At 42.5% G+C, this 23,759-nt stretch overlaps 1 protein-coding gene across 1 annotated transcript in view; it reads left to right on the top strand.

The window, feature by feature from the left end:
• The first annotated feature begins 1,942 nt into the window (after positions 1-1,942).
• Positions 1,943-23,759, top strand: part of HSD17B2 (hydroxysteroid 17-beta dehydrogenase 2) — a 57,562-nt gene continuing 35,745 nt past the window's right edge. The window contains exon 1 of the mRNA XM_070398506.1: positions 1,943-2,261. Coding sequence (XP_070254607.1) covers positions 2,000-2,261 — 262 coding nt within the window. The 5' untranslated portion in view covers positions 1,943-1,999. The remainder of the gene's footprint in view (positions 2,262-23,759) is intronic.

The following is a 23,759-nucleotide window of genomic DNA, read 5'->3' as shown; positions in this document are numbered from 1 at the left end:
AACCAGCAACTTTTTGGTGCACAGGAGGACGCCCAGCCAACTTAGCCACACGCTCAAGGGTCATTTTGTGCTCTCCTATGGGCTTTCCGTTTCTGATCATGGCAGCTCCGGGTGCGTTGTTTAGCATGCTAATGCATTATAATAAGCACACAATAAAGCTAGGGGTTACCATTAGGTGAAATTAGTTGCCATATTGAATTGAGCTGGTCTCTGCAAGGTTTTAAGCCATAAATTCAGAGTGTGTGTGTGTGTGTGTGGAGGGGGTGGGTTGGGCATGTGTCTTACTATCTTCTTGACAGCTCCTGTGGCTTTTTATTGATTTCGGCTCTTCTGCCACATACGCTATTTCAGCAGAGCTAAAATTGGATTTGAATACATGTAATCTGACCTCAGAGTGAGAATTTTTCTTGTCTCTCCAGATATATCAATGCCTGGAACACACAAGGCACGTCATAAGCTCAGGTGTTCAGCGCCCTCTTGGGGCAGTCAGCACTGTTGCTGGTGGTGAGTAAGGTGTCCCAGCTGCGAGTGCTGGCTCTCCATCCTGTAAGTCATGAGCCCAGATCCACTATTTATCCTCTCCCAGCCATGGTTTCCTCTTTGTAAAATGGGGGTAATAATATCCACCTGGAAGTGTTTCCTATGGTTCGAATGAGGCTAAGGCAAGGAAGCACTAGTACATTACAGACTGACTATCTTTTATTTTTTACCTAAGATGGCAGTATAGGAGAGCAGGGAAGAGCACACACTTCTAAAACAAGGCTGCTGGACTCCAATGTTGTGTGATCTTGGGCAAGTCTCTTAACCTCTCTGTGCCTTGGTGTTCTCACCTGTAAAGTCACTACAATAATAGAACCTACCATCATGAGGATATTACATTGAAAGACACTGAGCATATTGACTGTTTGAGTGCCAATGCCTGAAACAGAGCATTGCAGAGAATAGGGTCTCAATAGAATGAATGGATAAGCCCTAGCCAGTTTGGCTCAGTAGATAGAGCATCAGCCTGTGGACTGAAGGGTCCCAGGTTCAATTCCTGTCAAGGGCACATGCCCGGGTTGCAGGCTCAATCCCCAGTAGGAGGCGTGCAGGAGGCAGCCGATCAATGATTCTGTCTCATCATTGATGTTTCTATCTCTTTCTCCCTCTCCCTTCCTCCCTGAAATCAATAAAAAAATATTTTTTTTTTAAAAAAAGAATGGATGGATAAGTAGCTAAATATGATCCCTGGCATAAATACGTACTGATAAGTATGTATGGGCCATTATTAGTTGTATTATCATTGTTATTATCTCGCCCAGGCATATCTCCCCTCTGGCATGATCAAAGCACCTTCATCTGCCATGAATCTCTTCTAGTTTTTATTCCCTCTCCGTCCACCCTTCAGCCTGACTCAGGTGGGAGATGGCAGGGACATGGACAAAATCAGTGATACCTTTCCCTTCCAGGGTCCATTTTCCAAACTTCACTGGTTGTCTGGATTTATTCTCTCTCTCTCTCTCTCTCTCTCTCTCTCTCTCTCTCTCTCACACACACACACACACACACACGTCAGGAAAAGAGCTGGACAGACACATCGCAGGCTCCTAAAGAAGCGTATTTTTCTAGGAGCTAGAGGTTTTGTAATTCACCATTCAGACTGAATTTTGTCAATAATTATCCAACTAGCTATCTCTCCAGAGATCATTAAAAAAACGAATGCGTATTTGTTGTGGGTGTGAACGTGTAGATGTCATGCACGCAGTGGGTGTAGGGGGAGCAATCAAATAGCAAGTGCTCTGGCATTTATATCCAACTGTATGCTGGTTTAAATTACCCACGAGGAAATACGTGTCTGTATGAGTATGATTAATCCAGGCTCATTCAAAATGTGTCAGGGCTTTCCCTCCCTCCCCCCCCCCCTCCCTTCTTGGCTCTCCGTTCATATAACCCAGGCTGCCTCCAGCCAGCCTTTCTCCACTTGTCCTGAGCGCAAAAAGGTGCAGCGGAGTCTCTGAGAATGAGCACTTTCTCCTCTGAGACGGCGTGGCTCTGCCTAGCTGTCACGGCAGCCCTGGGGGGACTAGTTCTTTGCAAACTCAAGAGTCCAGGACAGGTGGGGGGAAAGGGGGTCTGCCTGGCGGCCCTCTGGGGAGGGGCTTGCCTGTTAAGCCTGTCCCTCTTCTGGAGTTTGATCCTGTTCTCCCTGTCATGCTTCCTCCTGTATTACTTATCTGGCCAAGAGTTGTTACCTGTGGACCAAAAGGCTGTGCTAATCACAGGTAAGTGGGTGACACTGCAATTCTCACTCAGGGCAGAATCTGGTACTTGCTTTGCCTTAAAGAGACATTTTCAGATTCGGTTTAAAGACAAATTGTTTGGTGTGGAGTAAATAAAATACATCTCCAAGTGGTTTTCGCTACACTGTTTTTGGTTTGCTTTCTTCAGGAGGAATACTCCATAGAGGGTCGGGGAAGGTGAAGTGCATCTAAGCCATGATTTTGTTAATTTCCCAGGATAAATATTAATCAGCAAACCTATGGTATTTCATGTTTCATTGTATCCAGGAAAGTCCCCTAGGATTCTTTAGGCTTAAACAGAATTTTGCTCTGAGATTAATGTTTGGCTGTGCTCTAGACTTTGGCTTTTATTCCTTAGCTTTGCTGTGTTGTTTTGTTTTTTGTTTATTTTCTTTTGAATACAGGGGTGGGCAAAAGTAAGTTTACAGTTGCATTGGGACATTCTTTTGAGTTAATAATGATATTGTAATAATCACAATCTGCCTGTTTTTTTTTTCCCATACAAACAACTGTAAACCTACTTTTGCCCACCCCAGTATAGAATGGATTTACCAAGGCTTGCAACTTTGCAGTTAGATGGGCTGCTGTCAAGAACCTTGTCTCATCTAAGGGTTTGTCTTCATACTTGTCATTAGACTGCTAACGTTTCTCAATTGGATTAAGCTGGCAGTGTGTCCAGAAGGCAGTTGCTTGTTAGCTGGGCTGCCAGCTTTTTTCTTCTTTTGTCTTTTCTTTTTCGGCTGCAAGTGTGAGTCCGAATTAAATCCCTGCGGTTTGTAAAACTGGTTTGTTTGGTTGTGAAGTTTGAGTTTGCATAGGGCTTTAAGTGGGATTGCCCAGCATTATCCTAACCCAGAAAAAACCCTGCCAAGAATGAACATTAGCTACAGAATTATTTGCTGGGATGTCATCACCCCACACCCTGCGGCTACACCAGCTGGGGGTGAAGGCAGACACAGCGTGTGGATGGAAGCAAGCAGAGGAGCGGTTCTCAACCTGTGGGTGGAGACCCCTTTGGCGGTCGAACGACCCTTTCACAAGGGTCGCCTAAGACCATCCTGCATATCAGATATTTACATTACGATTCATAACAGTAGCAACATTACAGTTATGAAGTAGCAACGAAAATAATTTTATGGTTGGGTCACAACATGAGGAACTGTAATTTAAAGGACCAGGAGGTTGAGAACCACTGAAATAGGGGTTTTCCCCAATTCACAGAGAAATAGACTCTAAAGTGGCTTGTCTATATTGTCTTTTAAGAAATTCTCCCTTAACATGAAACGCAAGTTGGCACTTGGAGATTTGAAGTGTGGCGGAAAACAAGTTTCTTCAAAAACAAAACAAAACAAAACAAAAACCCCAGACAATTCAAAGGTAGAAAACTCGGTGGATCAACGGGATGTTTACCTACACAAATGTCCGGTATCACCTGGAATCATGCATCTAGAAAACTGGCTGCGTTTTCTACATTTTCACTAGCAATCCCTGGATGGGCTGTCCTTCCATTCTGTGCGCAGTAGCAAGTACCCAGGGTCTTCAGAATAATTCCAGGTCGAATTTGTTTGTTGTACTTTTCCACTTGTGTGAAAGAAGACAGCAATTAAGCTTGTTAAAAAAGTAATAGCAATGCTGTGGTTGACACTAATGGGACATGACCTCCTGGAGGTCCAGATATTCTGGGGAGATCAGTTTCAGGGAGCAGCACTTCCGAGGCGAATAAATAAGAACTCTAAACCTTAGGATACCCTCAGGCAAACTTCAAAGTAACAGAGAAAACAGGAATTCTCTCCGCTTCATTATCTTGTCAATGTTCTTTACCCTCTACTTTTGCAGATGTAGGCAAGCACAAATGCTCACAAAATGCACACTGAAATGTCCTGACTTGTGTTTAGTGGTTTGGAAAATGACTGATTCAATTAGGCAGCTCAAGCCCAATGACTAATCCCTCAATGAAATGCTTAACAATTAGAAAACGGAGAATTAGTAAAGGAAGTACATACATTTTAGGGCAGGGGTGGGGAACATTTTTTCTGCCAAGGGCCATTTGGATATTTATAACGTCATTTGTGGGCCATACAAAATTCTCAACTTAAAAATCAGCCTGCTGTATTTCATCAAACATTTAATTAACTCATCTCTAATGCTTTGGCAGGGCCAGATCAAATGATTTCTTGGGCTTTATACTGCCCGTGAGCCACCACATTCCCCACTCGTTTTAGGGGGATTGAAACGTCCCTTTGAAGTGTTTTTGTCATGAGGAGTACCATAGGTTTAATATAATTCTCAAAGTTTCAAGATCTTTATACTAAATGGAGAAATTTAAAATGAATTCGTTTAGTTAGCTCCGAACTTATTAAAAAATAAGTCACCATAACTTTGAATACACTTTATTTCAGGATGGCTTACAAATTGGTAAACGTTTTAGTGACTGGGAGAAATGTGTCAATGCACATAAATATTGTTTCTTTATTTGATAATTTAAGATTTGGAAATTTCTTTTACAGGGATAATCTGAAATACATAAAAAGGGTAAATGCCAAACTGTCAGATTCACAAAGTTGTCCAGCACAGTCTTATTTGCAACAGAGAAATAGCAAAAGCAATACAAATGGTGACAAATTATAGTATATCCTCTAGGTAGAAAAATGGGTACTATTTAAAAATGACAACCACAGGACTGTGTTATACCATGGAAAACTGGGCTAAAGAAAAACATGCAGGAGATCCAGGTGTTTGAGCAAGACTGCAACCATGTCATATGAATTAAAGCACACACACACAACCACCACCAAACACTGGAAGGAAATAATTTGTAATGGTTGGATTAGGGTACTTGAATGCTTTTTCCCCTAGATATTTTCCCTAAAATTTCTCTAATGTAGTTATAGTACTTAAATGATAATATATATATATTTTCTTTTAAATAATTTTATTGAATGTATTGGGGTGACATTGGTTAATAAAATTATATAGGTTTCAGGTGTACAATTCTCTAATGCACCACTGTATATTGTTTGGTGTGTTCATCATCCAAAGTCAAGAATTCTTCCTCACCATTTGTCCCCCTTTTACTTCTTCTACCTCCCCCCACCTCCCTTTCCCTCTGGTAATCACCATACTATTATTTGAGTCTATAAAGCAGGGGTTCTCAACCTGTGGGTGGAGATCCCCTTGGGCGTCGAACGACCCTTTCACAGGGGTCGCCTAAGACTATCGGAAAACACATATATAATTACATAATGTTTTTGTGATTAATCACTATGCTTTAATTATGTTCAATTTGTAACAATGAAATTGGGGGTCACCACAACATGAGGAACTGTATTAAAGGGTCGCGGCATTAGGAAGGTTGAGAACCACTGCGTATAAGGTGTTTTGGGGTTTTTTTGCTTAGTCCCTTCATCTTTTTCACCCAGCCCCCCAACCTGCCTCCACTCTGATGGCTGTCAGTCTATTCTCTGAGTCTGTTTGTATTTTTTGCTCATTAGATTCCATATATAAGTGAAATCATATCGTATTTGTCTCTCTCTGACTAGCTAATTATTTTAAAAGGAATCACATTAAAAAGATAAAGTCCATTTATCTATGGACCCAGTTGTAGGACAATTACGAGGACAAGTTAAAAAAAAAAAACTTTCTTTTCTTTGAGTTCTTTATTTCATTTTTCTAAGATATTCAAAGGTCTTTTGTCTCAGAAACATGTAATTATAGTATAAAGAAGAAATAAGCAAGCACAGCGTGTTTGAACACGTATTTGTCTTCAAGATACCTGAAGCTATAGGGGCCATTTAATTTTTAAAATGACTCTAAAATTGGCCCGACCAGTGTAGACCAGTGGTTGAGCATTAACCTATGAACCAGGAGGTCACGGTTTGATTCCTGGTCAGGCCATAAGCCCAGGATGTGAGCTCAATCCCCAGTGTGGGGACTGCAGGAGGCAGCCGATCAGTGATTCTCTCTCATCATTGATGTTTCTATCTCTCTCTCCCTCTCCCTTCCTCTCTGAAATGAATAAAAATATATTTTAAAGTGAAATAAAATGACTCTAAAATTAATGATGAGCAGGCCCACATGATTGCAATAGCATCTCAGGCACAATACAGTGGAAAAAACTTTGAAGTGTGACAGGCTTGCCTTAGGCTGGGTTCTTCAGGGGCAGCGTTCAAGAGGAGGATTTGTGTTGTGGGGAAGAAACCCCCCTCTACTGCTCATCGTTCCTTTGCCTGGCCTAATGATCAACTCTACATGAGACAGATTTACAAGAGAAAGTAAACAAATTTACATTGTACATATGGGAACCCCACATACATAGGAGGTTCAGGGACAGAAGCCTAAAATAAAGTATATATGACATTTTGAGCTAAGGGTCAGGTAGGGTGCCTTGGAGGCTTCCGAGGGGAGGAGGGTCATTCCAGGACGATAAGTATAGTGGATGTTCAGTAATTAGTAATTTCCCTGTTCTGTGGATAGGTCATAAAACATTATTTTTGGTGACAATTCTTATTATGGGCAAGGCCCCTAATGAAAATTCTTTAAGGGAGAGGTAACAGTTTCTTGTGAGCCTGCGGAATCTTGATTGCCTTCAGCTCAAAATAATTCACGTGCTAAAGTGGGGAAGCATTTTGGGGAAGCCTGTTCTGACCCCCTATAGCATGAAAGAGATTTATTGGGAAAGTTTCCAAGGATTATTGGTCCTGGAGTAGGGAAGATGAGCAGGAAGAGGAGGAGGCCACGTGACGTGCAGCATCAAGGGAAGTCCCCCAAGGGTCACGTGGCTTTATCATTGAAGCAGATCTGGAGGCAGTGAGGTCACTTGGTAGGAGATGCAAAGATGAACTTTGATTTGCCACCCTCTGCCCTTTCGTCCTGGTCCCTTCATTCTTTCTCACCCACGAGTATTAACTTCTGCTTTGGCATCGACAGTGAACAGGGCACACACTTGGAGGGCATCACAGTCCAAGGGGAGGGTTTCGGCCATAGCCGAGCCATGGGGTACAGAGGGCACCTCCAGGAGCATTCCCAAAGTGTGGTGAAGCTCAAGGGTGGGCACTGTTCCTGTGTGGGGGCTGGGGAAAGCTTGACAAAAGAGGGACCGCCTTAGGAATTAACAAGGGGAAATACGGTCTTTCAGGATAATTGGTCAAGCAACTCCTACGCACACAGCTAGCACTCATTAAAACTTGTTGAGTTGGATAATTTTTAATTGAAATTTTCAAAACTGGGTGCAATGATGGAGGTCCTTTTTAAAAAAATTAAGTCTTTATTATTAAAAGTATTACATGTCCCCCTTTTTCCGTATTGACCCCTTCTAGCCCCACCACCGCCCCTCACCCCAGGCCTTCACCACCCTATTGTCTGATGCATACAAATTCTTTTTTTAATATATATTTTATTGATTTTTCACAGAGAGAAAGGGAGAGGGATAGAGAGTTAGAAACATCGATGAGAGAGAAACATCGACCAGCTGCCTCCTGCATACTCCCCACTGGGGATGTGCCCGCAACCAAGGTACATGCCCTTGGCCGGAATCGAACCTGGGACCCTTGAGTCCGCAGGCCGACGCTCTATCCACTGAGCCAAACCGGTTACGGCTGCATACAAATTCTTTGGTTGATCTCTTCCCACCCACCCACACTCCCTCACCTTCCCTCTGAGATTCTGCAGTCTGTTCTATGCTTTTATGTCTCTGGATCTATTTTGTTCATCAGTTTATGTTGTTCAGTAAGATTCCACATGAAGGTCCTTTTTTTATGTTGCAAACAAAGGGTCCTAGGTGGGTGGTGACTCCTACTGAAGCTTATTAAAAGTCTAAATAAGGTACTAAAATTAATACTGTTGACATCAGCTTGTGATTTGGTGTCCCTTGGATTTTTTAATTTTTTATTTTTTTGAGAGAGAGAGAGTGGAAGGGAGGGGGAGAAACACAGAGAGAAACATCGATATGAGAGAGACACATGGATTAGTTGCTTCTGGCATGCACCCCAAGCCTGCAATTGTAGTATGTGCCCTTGACCGGAATCAAACCTGGCACCTTTCAGTCCGAGGGGCTGACACTCTATCCACTGAGCCAAACTGGCTAGGGCTGGTGTACTTTGAGTTTTACGTTAGATTATTGAAATGGATGAACATTTACAGTGGACTACGGGATGAGAGAAATAACATCTCTATTACATACATTTTATATTTGACTCTCACAACCCTAAGAAGTTGCATACTTGTGAATGAAGAAACTATGTGTCTGCCCAACCAACGTGGCTCAGTGGTTGAGCATCGACCTATGAACCAGGAGGTCATGGTTCAATTCCTGGTCAAGGCACATGCCCAGGTTTCGGGCTCCATCCCCAGTAGGGGGCATGCAGGAGTGCCAATCAATGATTCTCTCTCATCATTGATGTTTCTATCTCTTTCTCCCCCTTCCTTCCTCTCTTAAATCAATAAATATATACTTTTTTAAAAAAGAAACTATGTGTCTAAAGTCACTGAACTAGTAAGTAGGAGAGATGGGACTAAACCCAAATCAGACCCATCTGCCACCCAAAGGCATGTTCTTAACCACTGTAATTATTAGTGTCATATCCATGGTTACTGGTAGCCTATAAAGGTGTCCAGGATATAAAATGTGTTCGTGCAATGGGCAAGTACATGTTGAACATATACAGAGTGAAGCAAAAGTAGTTTTACAGTTGTGAGTATGCAAAATATAATTTATTCTTGTATTTTATTTATTAATTATTACATTATTTTCCATGTAAACAACTGTAGACCTACTTTTGCCCTACCCTGTATTATGTGCATAGACTTTGCTGATACAGAACTTGGCGATTGGATGAGATGTAGGTGAGAGGAGATAAAATAGAAGTGCTGTGGACAGGGGCAGGAATGATGATCTGAGTTATGCCATATGGTGAGTTTCACTTCAGGTTTGATTTTGAGGGCAGTAAGGGGGCAGTGCCAGTGGAAAGTCATGGGCAGGTGGAAATAAAGAAGGAGACATTGGTTAATTTGGAGAAAAAGACTGGAGAAACATAAGCAGCAAAGTGATGGTTAATGTTGCAAGGGAAGAGGTCCTTGAAGTATATAATAAATAATCAATACAGTCCATAGTAAGCCTATAATCTAGTCTATCAGAATTTTTTTAAATGAGTACATATCCTCTTTTTTTTTTCATTCAGTTTAAGCTTTACCTTAGTTCTTCGCAGAGAATCATAAAAAGGTGTTGTTAACCCGGGTAATTTTGTAAAAGTTTGAATGGTGATTTTATTAGGCATTTTAGATGGGGTATTTTTTAAAATTAAATTTATCGGGGTGATATTGGTTATATAGGTTTCAAGTATACATTTCTATGATACATGATCTGTATATTGCATTGTGTGCCTACCACCCAAAGTCAAATCATCTTCCGTCACCATATATGTGGTCCCCTTTACCTTTTACTACCCCTCTTCCCACTGTCCTTCTAGTAACTGCCATACTGTCGTCTGTGTCTGTGAGTTTCAGTTTTTTGGTTGGGAAAATTCTCATGGAATGAAGGACGCCCCCTATATATTGTACACTATTTGAAGGCAGGGACCAGGTCTTTTTTATGACCATGTCCCTCTTCACAGGCTCTGAGCACAGTAGTCCCAAAATAGCATTAATGAATGCGTGAGCCCTGAGTAAATGAACCAAGCCACTGACGTGTTCTCCCCCATTTTTCGTCACTGGCTGGACAAAACTCAGTGGTCATTGTCCCAATCTGCCCACTTCCTTAGGTACTTATTTCTGCTGGTTCTTTTTGCTAAGGCCACCTATGTAGAAAGGGCAGAGTGACTTGGCTGAGCTGTCCAGGCCCATTGTTCTGTCGTGACTAAATTGTTGGCTTGCTCTGCACAGGGCTTTGTGATGACTTGGTTCTAAGTGTGCTTCTGCTTACCCAGAATGTGGCACAAACAGAACATCCTCTGCTCCCAGCAGGCAGCTGCAACTGCTCTCCCAGGGGTCACTGCACCCTCCTAGCCACCAGAGTGTGACTGCCACCTCGGCACTGCTGACCGTATTTTCCTTCCTGACATGGCCTCCTTTGCCTTTCAGGAGATTGCATTTCCACGTGTTTCTCCCACTTCTTTGTCTCTTGATTATCCAGGTTCTTCTTCCTACCCATCCCCAAGGTGGCTCTGTTCTTAGCCCCCTTATTTTGCCACATTCTCTACCATTTAAATGCCTCCTACTCCTGAGGTATCTGCATGAGGACCAGCAGATCTGAAGTTTTGTATACCTGATACTCTTTTGACCTCTGACTCATATTTCTGGGATTTCAGGATGAAACTTTAAACTTGGAATTTCGAAGACAAGGTTATCCTTCCTCCTAATCCTCTTTCTTTTCTTAACTTTCCTGGTTCTCACCTTTCCCCCCAATTCTGTCTATTCTATTTCTTTCTCATCCCTCCTTCCACTTCTTTACGCCAGCCACTTTCTACAGGTTCTTTTTATCCCTTACTGATGATTTCTTCATTGGTTGATCTGCTGTCTACCCTCCTGATGCCAGTATTCCCTATCTCTCCCCCCACTCTGCCCCAATCCTCTGTGTTTTCCTTTAGGATATGTTTACATTTCTCACACTCTTGTGCAGCACTCTTGTTTCCAGGTATGGCATCTCCTGCCTCCTGTGTTCTGGTGATGATCAATTTCTAATGCCTCGCCCAGACTTGTTGCCTGCACTCTGGACCACCTACCCACTGCTTCCTGGATGTCCCAGGGTCCACATGTCCCAGACTGCACTCTCTAACTTTCCCTTAAATTCTGCCATTGGTCCAGTGCTCTCTACCTTGTTGATGACACTAATACCGTCCACCTCATCTGCCCAAGTCAGAGATGCCACAGCCATCTTTGAATCCTCCGCTCAGTTAGTCCAGATCGCAAGCTTGAGAGTTCTTGACTCTCTTCTTTATTGCCTCATCCAACCAGTCATTTATTCATAACTCAGTGACCTTTCCCTACCTTTGAACCTCTCCCCTCCTTCTTTTTTTTTTTTTTTTTTTGTTAATCCTCACCTGAGAATATTTTTCCCCACTGATTTTTAGAAAGAGGGGAAGGAGGGAGGAAGGAAGGGAGGGAGGGAGGGAGGGAGAGAGAGAGAGAGAGAGAGAGAGAGAGAGAGAGAGAGAGAAACATAAATGTGAGAGAGAAACATCCATTGGTTGCCTCCTGCACCTGTCCCAACCAGGGCAGCGATCAAACCTGCAACCCAGGTACATGTCCTTGACTGCAAATTGAACCGCAGACCCTTCTGTGTGTGGGCTGACACTCTAACCACAGAGCAACACCAGCCAGGATTCTCTCCTCCTTTTTATTACTGAAGCTACTCCCTTTGTTCAAAGCTTCCTTGTTTCTCATTTGGACTATTGTAATAGGGTCTTGGTTGTTACCCTTGACTCTCATTTCTTCATCCTCATTTGGTAGCCAGACAAGTACTTTACTAAAATATAAAGCTAACCAATCCCACTCCCCTATATATAAATCCCTACTATAGTCACTCACCCATATAAAGTCCAAATTTCTTGTGTGCAAAGGTCCTTGTGTTATATACTTCCCTTATATCCCCCAAGTTTCTAGGAAAGTTCTGGACACCTATTAACTATTCAAAGTTGTATGCTATCCAGGCACTGTACTAAGATATATTACTACCTTTAAGACAGATCAAGACCTGCTGAGAAGGTAAAACTTGAGGTTTTCAGAAGGGTCCCTGGTACAAACAAGTTCTAATCTCAAAAATTGATCAAAGATTATCCTGTCTACACCCTCATGACTGAAGCTTCCATGTCCATTTGTTTATATCAGTATCTAAACCCCATGGAGTTTTTAATCCCCTGTTCATGCTCCTAAGGATGAACCCTTCCTAGATGCTGCGCCTTCACCCCATCCCCTGCCTTCCCAATTTTGGGGTTCAATGCTGGGCCCTCAGAGTTTGGGATCAGATTAGATCATAGGGTGTCAATATATGTATATATGGTAGGACATGGTACAGGCAGTGGTTTTGAGCAAGGCCACAGACATCAGGTTAATAGATAGATGGTTCAGTTGTACTGAACCAAACGGAGATAAGCTGATGCCTGGGAAGGAGAGTAAACCCAGGTGCCAAAGAGGACAAGATGGGGGCAAGCTAAGCAGGAAGCACGAGGAAGTCTAGTGCAGCGATAGAGTGGAATGGGGAACATCTCTGGCTTGGATGACCCAGGGACCCTTGGGGCTTCCATCCCACCCACTATCATCGCAACGTGGCATCTCCTCTTTAACCTAGGATTCACTCTATGCAACACTGGTGCTCCCTGGCCCCCTTGCACGCTGCCCAAATCATGAGATCCTTCCTCTGTGTTCAGAATTGCCAGCTCCCATGGACCTAGTGCCATAAACAGGGCATTGAGAAGAGATGTGTCCACTGAAAAACAATCCTAAAACTCAAGAACAGCAGCATTAGGAACATTGGGTTGAGTGCCCTTTATGTACAGAGGACTCAAGGTCCAGGGACTGGGCCAGATTCATTTTAATCTGAGGCAGTGCCCAACACTGTCTTAGATCAAACAGAACCCAAATTCCACTTTTATGGGTCAACTGAAACACTGAAAAGGGATCTGGGTTTCAATTAAACCTATTTCTAAAGATTCATGTCTACTGAGGTCTCGTGACCTTCAGAGTCAAACCAAACCTGGGCATCAAGAAGGGGATTAGAAACAAAACCAAAACTCGCCGAAACCGGTTTGGCTCAGTGGATAGAGCGTCGGCCTGCGGAATGAAAGGTCCCTGGTTCGATTCCGGTCAAGGGCATGTACCTGGGTTGGGGGCACATCCCCAGTGGGAGATGTGCAGGAGGCAGCTGATCGATGTTTCTCTCTCATCGATGTTTCTAACTCTCTATCCCTCTCCCTTCCTCTCTGTGAAAAATCAATAAAATATATTTAAAAAAAGACAAAAAAAGCTCTGTTCCTCTCTGGAAACAAAGCTGTAACATATGTGCATCTAAGTGCAGGTCTGGCTTCTGTCATTCAGGGTGGGAAGGAAGGTGCAGGGATTAAGACCACACAGTAAAGACAATGACTAATCAGGCTACCAGCTCCTGCCTTGCCACTTACTAGCTTTCTAACCTAGGGCAATTAACCTATCGGAACCTCAGGTTCCTTCTCTGTAAAATGGACATAATCATTATATAGATCTCACTGGGAATGTTGCCAGGATGGAATGAAATAACACACATAAAGGGCCATCTTAGATGGTACCTTCCATTCCTAGCCAAACAGAGCAGCATGGGGGTGGCAGCCAGAGAGTCAAAAGATGAGGTTGCTTAAAAAGCCCTCAACTCTGGAAAGAGGATATTGAGCATAATTATAATAAGCCCTGGAATATGGAGGGGATTACTTCCTCAGAATTCTCCCACTCAACACCCACACCTTTTTCCACTTAAAGTTTGAGAGAAGCTTTGATAATGAGCCTTAAGAAGTTTGTGTTCACACAGAAATAACCAGAAAGTCATCTTAGGGGAACATCGCTGGGACAATGGTGCAGGGGTTAGGGTTTCACTTCATCCTGTTCCCCAGGCAGGGCCTGGCCTCATACAACGGATCTCCCCTGGCCCACTCCACTTGTTACAGGTCAGTTGTGATATTGGGGGGGAAAGTGGTGAGGGGGAAAGAACATCTCCTTCTGCCACTTTGGGGTCTACATAGTCATTGATGAACTTTATTGCAACCCAATGCCTGAACACCCTTTCCAGGATTATCCATTTTATCTAGTGGGTTTTTAAAAATAACACCAATGATGCAAAGCTCACTACCTCTTCAGGGAAATCATTCCACTTTTATACAATGTTAATAGTTGTAAATTCCTTCCTTATATTAGGCCCAAATAGGCCTCCCTGACAATTATCGATGCATTAATTCTGCCCTTGGAAGTCACCTAATATAAAGAAAGCACTCTTTTGTAAGATGGCCCTTGAAAAATGAAAAGACTGCATCATATAAATGTGCTTTGAACTAAACATTCTCATCCCTCTCGTGACCTGGTTTCCAGAATTTTTATCATTCTGCTCAGTGTCCTCTGGACCATTTTTAGTTACTTGACATTCCTTTGAGATGTTGATTCAGATTTAACATTGTGTGCCATCTTGGGCTGAGCAGTACAAACCAGACTGCAATGAATGAGGTGAAATTAAAGCTGAAGGCATTGTCAGGACCAAAAGTATGTGGTAATTGATGAAGTAAGAGCCTATTGTCCAAGGGATAAAGAAAAAGTAGAAGCCATGCGTGGCTCAGCTTTCGTTCTAGTTATTTTACAAGCCTAATATGCAAAGCTATTGATTAAAAAGGCAATTTACTTATATAGCGAATCTTCAATGGTTTGGGGTGCCAGTTATGGTTATAGGGGTAGTTATGAGGATAAAATGAAATAAGGCATGCCAAATGCTTAACACTATGCCTGGCTGAATAGTACACAATTGGTGAATGCTGCTGTAAGATATTGGAGAAGACAAAAGACATTACAGTAATCAGAGAGAGTATCATGATGGAAATAATACCAGCTATTTTCTGGGCTGGAACAGGCAGTCCCCATTATGAGCTCTTATTTCTTTGTTCCTGCCAAGTTAAATTAGATCTCTCTTTTTTACGCCTCTTTCATCACCTTTATCATCCTTTATGAGTATTTGTTTAATGTCTCCTTCCTCTTAAAGCAGTGGTTCATGACTGGGAGCAATTTTGCCTCCCAGGGGACATTTTAGCAATGCCTAAAGATACACACACACAGAGGGAGAGAAAGAGAGAAATATCCATGTGAGAAACATCAATCAGTTGTCTCCCACATGTACCCTAGGCTGGGAATCGAACCCGCCACCTGGGTATGTGTCCTGACTAGGAATTGAACCAGCCACCCCTCAGTGCACAGGACAATGCTCCAACCAACTGAGCCACACCAGCCAGATATTTTTGGTTGTCCTAATTGGGGCCATAGAAACAGGCTGCTAGCATCTCGTGCACAGAAGCCATGGATGCTGCTAAGCACCCTTCAGTGCACAGGATAGCCCCTCAAATAATTACCTCATCTCAAATGTCAATAGTGCTGAGGTTGAGACACCCTGCCCTAGAGTTTGAGCTCCCTACCTCAGGGGCCATATCATTCTCATTGATCATGATATAGCCAAGTGCCAGTTACATGATGGGAGCCCAATAATAATAAAAGGAAGTAGGAATTGAGCTGGATCTTAAAGAATACACAGGTCTGAATGTATTTTTCTTCCACTTTGAGTACACGGAGGCAGAGGATGCTGGGAGTTGTTTGGAAACAAAGTTCACAAAGGAGATTGCAAATATTCTATCCCTAAAGGGATAGAAGAGACAGGAGCCCTGGGGCTTCCCCAGGAGACTGATATTGCGATAAACAAGCGAGTTTCAGAACAAAAGGTCTGGAACTGCAGGTAACACAAGAACACCCAAGACTAGGAGCAGCTCATTGTTTTGACAGACAGAATTCAGCCAACCCCTGAAAAAGCAGAGACAGAATGTTAAATGAAGAGGAACGAGAGTGCCTTTGGTAATGCACAAAGGTGAGGCTTCTCAGCCCACTGTGGGCCACCATGCACACAGAGGTCCCTACCTTGGGGCAGCACCTAGAGTCTGGTGGATGTCAACCATCACTGTGCATTAGAATCACCTGAGCGCCTTTCAAAACATATTGATGCTTAGGTGTCCACTCCCAGATCTCAAGTTCACCTGATCTAAGACATGTGACTTGGGTGTTGGTGTTTCACAGTGGTTCTCAACCTTGGCTGCACATTAGAATCACCTGAGAACCTTTTTAAAATCCTGATTTCTGGGCCTCATCCTCCGGAAATTCTGTTTCTTTGTTACTAATGTTGTGGCCCCACCCCATAACAAAAAAACCCAGAATTTCTGGAGGATGAGGCCCAGAACTCAGGATTTTAAAAAGATTCCCAGGTGATTCTAATGTGCAGCCAAAGTTGAGAACCACTGCCTTAGCACATGCTGTTCCTTTTACCTGGAATGCTTGAAGAGGGGTGGAGCCCCTTAACAGGACCGGTTTCTTCTTCACCTTCATATCTTAGTCTTAACCAGGATTTCTCAGTCTTGACACCATTAACATTTCAGACCAAAAAATTCTTTGTTGTTGGGGCTGTTCTGTGCATTGTCAAACAGGGCCTCTACTCACTAAATGCTGACAGCATCCCCCCATCCCCCAGGTGTGATAACCCCAAAATGTCAGACATTGTCAAATGTGCTGTGGTGGCAACATCACTGGACAGTTGAAATACTACTAGTTGAAATATTACCTTCTTGAGCAGATGTTCCCTGGTTTCCAGGCTTTATATCTTCAGCTATTATTGTCAATCTCCTTATCTCATTTGTTACTTTCATAGCATGTTTCTCACCTTGAAATTAAATATACATTTATTTATCTGATAAGTATCTGTGGCCCCTTCCACCCTAGACTACTTGGACTATTTCACTCAGTTCTGACACAGCTGCTGGCATGCAGGAGATACTCAATGAACATGCATTGAACAAATACATGCATGCTGCATGGAACTAGGGCCTGTGGGGCGTGCATACTGTCCTCCAGGGTGAGAAGTGATCTAGCACAGCAGAAAGGGCATGGCCTTTGAAGTCAGTGAGTTCTGGCTTTCTAGCTTTCTGTGACCTGGGGCAGCTTAATTAACTTCTCAGAGCCTAATTTAGTCACCTGCAACATTCTTGAGTGTGTGATTAGCTGTGTAATCCTCCCTGCTCTCTCCTGTAGCCGTGCCCTTGACACCTGGTGCAGGTCTCCATCAGAGCTCTCCCTCACCAAGGACAGGAATCAACACTGTACCTGCAGTGCCTTACTTGGTGCCAATCATAGATGCTCAGCCAGTGACCTCTGTGCAATGTGACCTTGGCTGGTCAGCTGAGATGATTCTTGTGGGGCCAGTCCCTGGGAGATAAATGACCAATCCAGGTCCCTCCTTGGTGCGTTATGGGACTGGGGAAGCTGTGCTCACCCCTCCCCTTCGCTTGTGGTGAGCCTACGTTCAGGTGGGAATTCTGGCTTCTTGCAGAAAACAGGAAGTGTGCCACGGTCCTCTTACCTCTCTGTTTCCTCCTCCTTCTCTGGACTTGGCAAATAATAAATCTGATGATGATATTGTCCCAATGTCCCATAGCCCCAGGGAACCGAGTGTGAGCAAAACTGCTCCCTGCTTCCTCCTTCACCAGAAAAAGGAATCTTCATGACTTCAAAATCGTTCTAACAAAGAGTACTCTACTCCCAGCACCCAGCCCAGGATGGGGCAGAGAGAAGCTGAGTGAGTTAATGAGCGGGGTACTTTGGTTGGAGCTGGTTTCTAAAGATGTTCTAATTCAACTCTGACACTGGGCACAAAGAAAAGGACCTGATGTGCTGTTGCCTCCGGAGAGGAAGCCCCACCTCAGGTTGCTGCTGGGGAACCAACACCAGGCTAGACATGGAGAATGCCTGATGGGCAGGGTATTCCCTTTGGATTATGCAAGGGAGGTTCTAACCCAGACCTCATAGATAGAAGTTCACATTTTGATTTTAATTAATCAGTTGTTCCTGATAATCAAAATGATTCAGATATCAGAGAAGAGTCACCCTGCCCCATTAGCTCAAGATACCATATGCCTGAGTCCCTGTTATATGCCTTGTAAGAGGTCTATCCATGCCCTACACATGTTTGTCAGTTCCCAAGCTCCTCTTTCTCCAGGTCTGATTTCTAGTGAAGGTGAACTCTTGTCCACCTACTTTTAGTCAAAACATATAAGAGCCCCCCCGCTTTTTCTTAGTTACTCACCCTCAACCTTCCCCTTGCCCCTACAAGCTATGCATATAGATCAGCTGAAAGCAGTAAGTTTTCCGGAAAATATTCAGGGGTCTTCTATTATAGCAGATGCTGTAGATTTTAGACTGCCCTATTCATCTTTGTGTGTTACTTTTCATTGAAATATACTTCTCATATCATGAAATTTACCCTTTAAAGCTTACAATTCAGTGGTTTTTAGTATATTCATAAGGTTATGCAACTGTCACCTTTATCTAATTCCAAATTTTGATCACCCCAAAAAGAAACCTGTAACCATTAGTAGACTGCCCTATTCTGAAAATATCAGTCATTTCTGCCAACTTCACTTTCCAAGTCCAGACATGTTGCTTTTCATCCCCCCCAATCCCATGCCACTTCATCTCTTTGGGGTGTTACCCTTTCTCCTTCCCCATTAGTGTTTTTAGCAGGAGGGAATAGTAAATAGCAGTGTTGTCCAACATCTAATGTGAGCCACATACTAGTAAATAATTTAAATTTTGCTGGTAGTCACACTTTAAAAAGTAAAAACAAAACAGGTAAAATTCATTTGACTAATTAATTTAATGCAATTTGTCCAAAATGCCATTATTTTGACATATAATCAGTATAAAAATTATTAGTGAGGAATTTTTCATTGTACTAATTAAAAAAAAATGTTTTTATTGATTTTAGGAAGAAAGAAAGGGAGAGGGAGAGATAGAAATGTCGATGAGAGAGAAACATCAACATTGATCAGCTGCCTGCTGCAGGTTCCCCACTAGGGATTGAGCCAGCAACCCAGCATGTGCCAGGACTGGGAATTGAACCCCATGTCTTGGTGCATGGCTCGATGCTCAGCCATTGAGCCACACCAGCTGGGCTGTATTACCTTTTTGATGATTTGTCCATGATTTGATTTCTCAAGGCAGTCCCTCCCTTCCACCTCAATTATTTATCAGAGCACTCATTTTAGTTCCTTACCATATCCATAATTTTCTATTTATATCACGCATGTACTATCTGTGTCACATACTAGCCTATAAACTTTGTGAGGACAGTGCTATGGACTAAATTGTGCTCCCTCTAGAGTCTAGATTAATAGGTTGAAGCCCTAACCCCAAACGTGATGGCATTTGAGACAGGGCTTTTGTAAGATGATTAGGTTTAGATAAAGTCACAGGTGGGGCCCTCAGGATGGGATCAATGTCCTTATTGAAGAGATACCAGAGAGCTGTCTCCCTCCCTCTCTCTGCCATGTGAGGACACCATGAGAAGGCCTGCAGTGAGCTCTCCAGCCCTGGCCAATGTTTCTCAATGGCTAGAGTGTTGGCCCATGTACCAAAGGGTTGTGGATTCAATTCCTGGTCAAGAGTGTGTACCTGGGTTTTGGGTTCACTCCCGCCCCTTGGCCATGACGCATGCAGGAGGCAATCAGCCAATGTGTCTCTCACACATCAATGTTTCCCTCTCTCTCTGCTTCCTCCCTTCCCTCCCTTCTACTCTCTCTGAAAAGCAATGGAAAAAATATCCTCTGGTGAGAATTAACAACAACAACAACAAAAAGATAGCTCTCACCAGAACCCAATAATGGTGGCACCCTGGTCTCTGATTTCTGGCCTCCACAACTGTGGGAGAATGGATTTCTGTAATTTAAGCCACTCAGTTTGTGGAATTTTGTTATAGCAGACTGAACTGAGTCAGATGGGGATCACATCTATCTTCCTCACCAGTATATCTCAAGTACCTAACACACTGCCTAACACATAATATGAGCTCAGTAAAACCCCGGTGAGTGAATGAATGAATGAATGAATGAATATGTAAATACAGGTGTCAAAAATTAGTGAAGAGTAGCAATAGCTACTTATACAACTCACCTAGAATATTATACACTGGGAACTGTCCTTTCTGAGGACTGTCATCAAACTTGGACATTGTCCTCCTGGGAATGGCCACAAAATACAGATTTGCTCATAACTATGTCAGGGAACAAATAATGAAACTCAGTCCTCTGGTCTGTGAAATGGGGATAAACATATTGACCCTAGGACCCATTTATTTATTCAACAAATACAGAGTACCTAGTATACACCAGACACTGTCCTAGATGCTAGAGATTCAACAGGAAACAAAGCAATGTTTTTGCTCTCGTTGAGTTTATATCCTAGTGAGGGAGACAAATATTTAGAAATCAATAGACCAACCTGTAATACAATGTTAGGTGGTGGTAGGAACAATGAAGAAAAATACCAAGATATCTTAGGTAAGGTGTTTGGTACAATGTCTCTACTATAATATGTGCTCAATAAATGGTAGCCTTTTATATCACTCTCATTATCCAACTTATGAGTTACCACACAGTATCTAAAGTGATTCTTTTGAAATCTAAGTCAGGCCCTAGCCGGTATGTCTTAGTGGATAGAGCGTCAGCCTGCGGACTGAAGGGTCCCAGATTCTATTCTCGGCCAGGGCACATGCCTGGGTTGCAGGCTCAATCTCCAGTAGGGGGTGTGCAGGAGGCAGCCAATCCATGATTCTCTCTCATCATGGATGTTCTATCTCTATCTCCCTCTACCTTCCTCTCTGAAATCAATAAAAAAAATATTTAAAAATAATCTAAGTCAGTTCATGTCACTGTGTTCAAAATTTCTCTCTCTCCCTCTTTCTCTCTCTCTCTATATACTAGTATATATTATTTTGAGAGGAAGGGAGAGGGAGAGATGGAAACATCAATGATGAGAATCATTGATCAGATGCCTACTGCCCACCCACTACTGGGGATCAAGCCTGCATCGTGGGCATGTGCCCTGATCGGAATCAAACCATGACCTCCTGGTTCATAGGTCAATGCTCAATCACTGAGCCACACCAGCTGGGCTGTGTTCAAACTTTCTTTCTTTTTTAAAAAAAGAAATCTTTATTGTTGAAAGTATTACATATATCACCCCTTTTCCCCCATGGACCCCCTTAGACTTTCTAATGATATCTCATTACGCTTAGAATAAAAGGCACAGTCTTCACTATGGTTTCAAGCAGGGTTTCTCAACCTTGGCACTGTTGACATTAGGACCGAATAGTTCCTTGTTGTGGGGCTGTTCTGTGCATTGTAGGATGTTAAGCAGCAATTTTAGACGCTATACACTAGATGCCAGTAGCACCATCCAACTTGTGACAACCAAAAGTATCTCTATATCTTGTAAGAGGTCTCCTGGGGGACAAAATCTCCCCAGTTGAAAACCGCTGGCTTAAAGGCCTCAAATGAACTAGCCTTGAATTACTGCTCTGATTTGCCTCCTATTATTCTCTTCCTCACTTACTCTGCTCTGGTCAAAAATGGCCTCCTTGTTCTTCCTCTAACAATTATCTATCTGTCTGAGAGCCTTTGCACCTGCTCTTCTCTTTGCCTGGTGCAAACTTCCCTGGGATATCTATTCAGCTGCTCCCTGCTCAGGGTTGCCATCCCTGACCTCCATAAAGGATATGGAATCCTCCTCCCCATCATTATTCCATCTCATCACCACTTGACACTATATGCATTTGTTTGTTCTTTGAATGTATCTAATCTCCCTCTATAATGTAAACTCCATGGACAGAGACTTGGATGGTTCTATGTACTGCTATTTCACCATGATCTAGAGGAGTGCATAGTATATAGTAGTTCAGTGATGGCGAACCTTTTGAGCTCCGCGTGTCAGCATTTTGAAAAACCCTAACTTAACTCTGGTGCCGTGTCACATATAGAAATTTTTTGATATTTGCAACCATAGTAAAACAAAGACTTATATTTTTGATATTTATTTTATATATTTAAATGCCATTTAACAAAGAAAAATCAACCAAAAAAATGAGTTCGCGTGTCACCTCTGACACGCGTGTCATAGGTTCGCCATCACTGTAGTAGTTGGTTAATAGATAGCTGTTGAAAGAATGAAAGAATGGATAAATATATGATTACTAGAAGAACAGGTAGGAAGACACAGGAGGCAGGACATGTGTGAGATAAGGAAGAAACCAGCCTGACTGGAATGAAAAGCAGATCCTGAAGTTGGGCGTGGCTGGGTGTGAACAAATAATAGAGGCTGTTGAAACCCAGGTAGGGCACTTCATCCATTACCTATCAGACAGGTGAGAGCCAGAGTAGGTTCATGAGTGGGGGAATGATAGTTAGGGGAGGAGTAGAAATGAGAAGCCCGAGTCGAACTAGAAAACAATGCAGTGGAAACCTGGATCCAATCAGAAAATAACAATGTTTTGTGGTTGAGTGGGATGGTTTCCTCCCTTGTGCCATCTCTTTTTCGTTAGAAGTGTTGGGGCAGGTAGGTTCTAAGGGAGAGAATGCTGTGATTGAACAATGTTCACGATGACATCAGAAGTGTGTGGTGACAGGAGTGTCCGGTGTTTGCCATCACTGTTCAAAGGAGCTAGATCAGATTAACCATCACTAGGCAGTGATTATTCATGAAACAGAAAATAGAGCACTTCTGTAAGTCAGCGCTCTCTTGGATTTCTGGGCAGTACTTTAGTCAAATTTGACAGGTAGCGTCTTGCACCATTGTATGTTAGAAGCAACCGAGTGTTTGGCTATGTGTTGGCAAGAATGACATCCTGTCAGTCAGAAACCACCTTTCCTGTGGAAAAGACTCACAGAGGCATTATTAAGGCACCCTTTGTAGATGAAACTACAGATAATAGGGAGGAAGAACTAAGCCACTTTAGGATAACGAGACAATTTACATTTCTGGGAGGTTTCCCTGTCTTTGTGTTATGTTAATCTTAAGTAAATTTACTTTTTATATAGCAGTGCGGGTTTTTGTTTTTTTTTTTATGTAGTTGCTGAACATGTTTTTACAAGTGCTACTTTGCTTGTAAACCTTCCTGTAAAATATATGGTTTAAACTTTTTAAAAAAATGTCCACTAACAAAACACATGAAAACATGAGTGATCAAAAGAATCCAGCCTCAAAAAAGCACAACTGTATGATTTTATTTATTTAAAGTAAAAATCAGGCACAACTGACCCATCTGTTAGAAGTCAGGCTGGTGATAACCTGTGGGTGGGGGTGATTGGAAGGAGGCACAAGGGAGATTTCTGCTGAGCTGATGTTTCTTGGTCTGAGTGCTGGCTGCATGAGTGGATTTACTCTGTGGTGTATACTATAATAAATAAAAAATAATGGAGGAATGTACATAGCAGACTGATAGTCTCAAAACTATTATTGCCTTAAATAACCATCAGACGAAATATACATTAGTTGTTGATTTACAAAGATTGACTATATTCAGATAGAACTTGGTGAATAGGAAAAAACACACACACCCAAATGTGTGCTTTAGAATCTTATGATTCTAATTACACTTCTTCTCTTGTTCATTGAGTGACAGTGGAAACTTTATATTCTTTGAAACTTTATATTCTTTCACTTGCAAAATGAAAATAAAAAGGTGTACTTGCTTTTATAGGAGCCAACTGAAAGAGCTCCAAATGGCCAAAGCTGAAACAATTTGAGCAATAAAATAAAGTAGGATTGGATTATAACCCAAAATATAAAATTAATATTTATGAGTCCATAATGATATAAGCCAATGATTGAATAAATGAATAAACAAGGGAGAAGAGACTGAGTTCCCATGCAGAGGAATTCCAAATAATTTACGTAGAT

This window comes from Myotis yumanensis, unplaced genomic scaffold (genome assembly GCF_028538775.1).
Source record: "Myotis yumanensis isolate MYYU_CA2020_CCGP unplaced genomic scaffold, mMyoYum1.0.hap1 SCAF_18, whole genome shotgun sequence".
Classification (NCBI taxonomy): Eukaryota; Metazoa; Chordata; class Mammalia; order Chiroptera; family Vespertilionidae; genus Myotis; species Myotis yumanensis.
The sequence above is the reverse complement of the archived record's forward strand: the minus strand, read 5'-3'. Positions and strand labels throughout refer to the sequence as shown.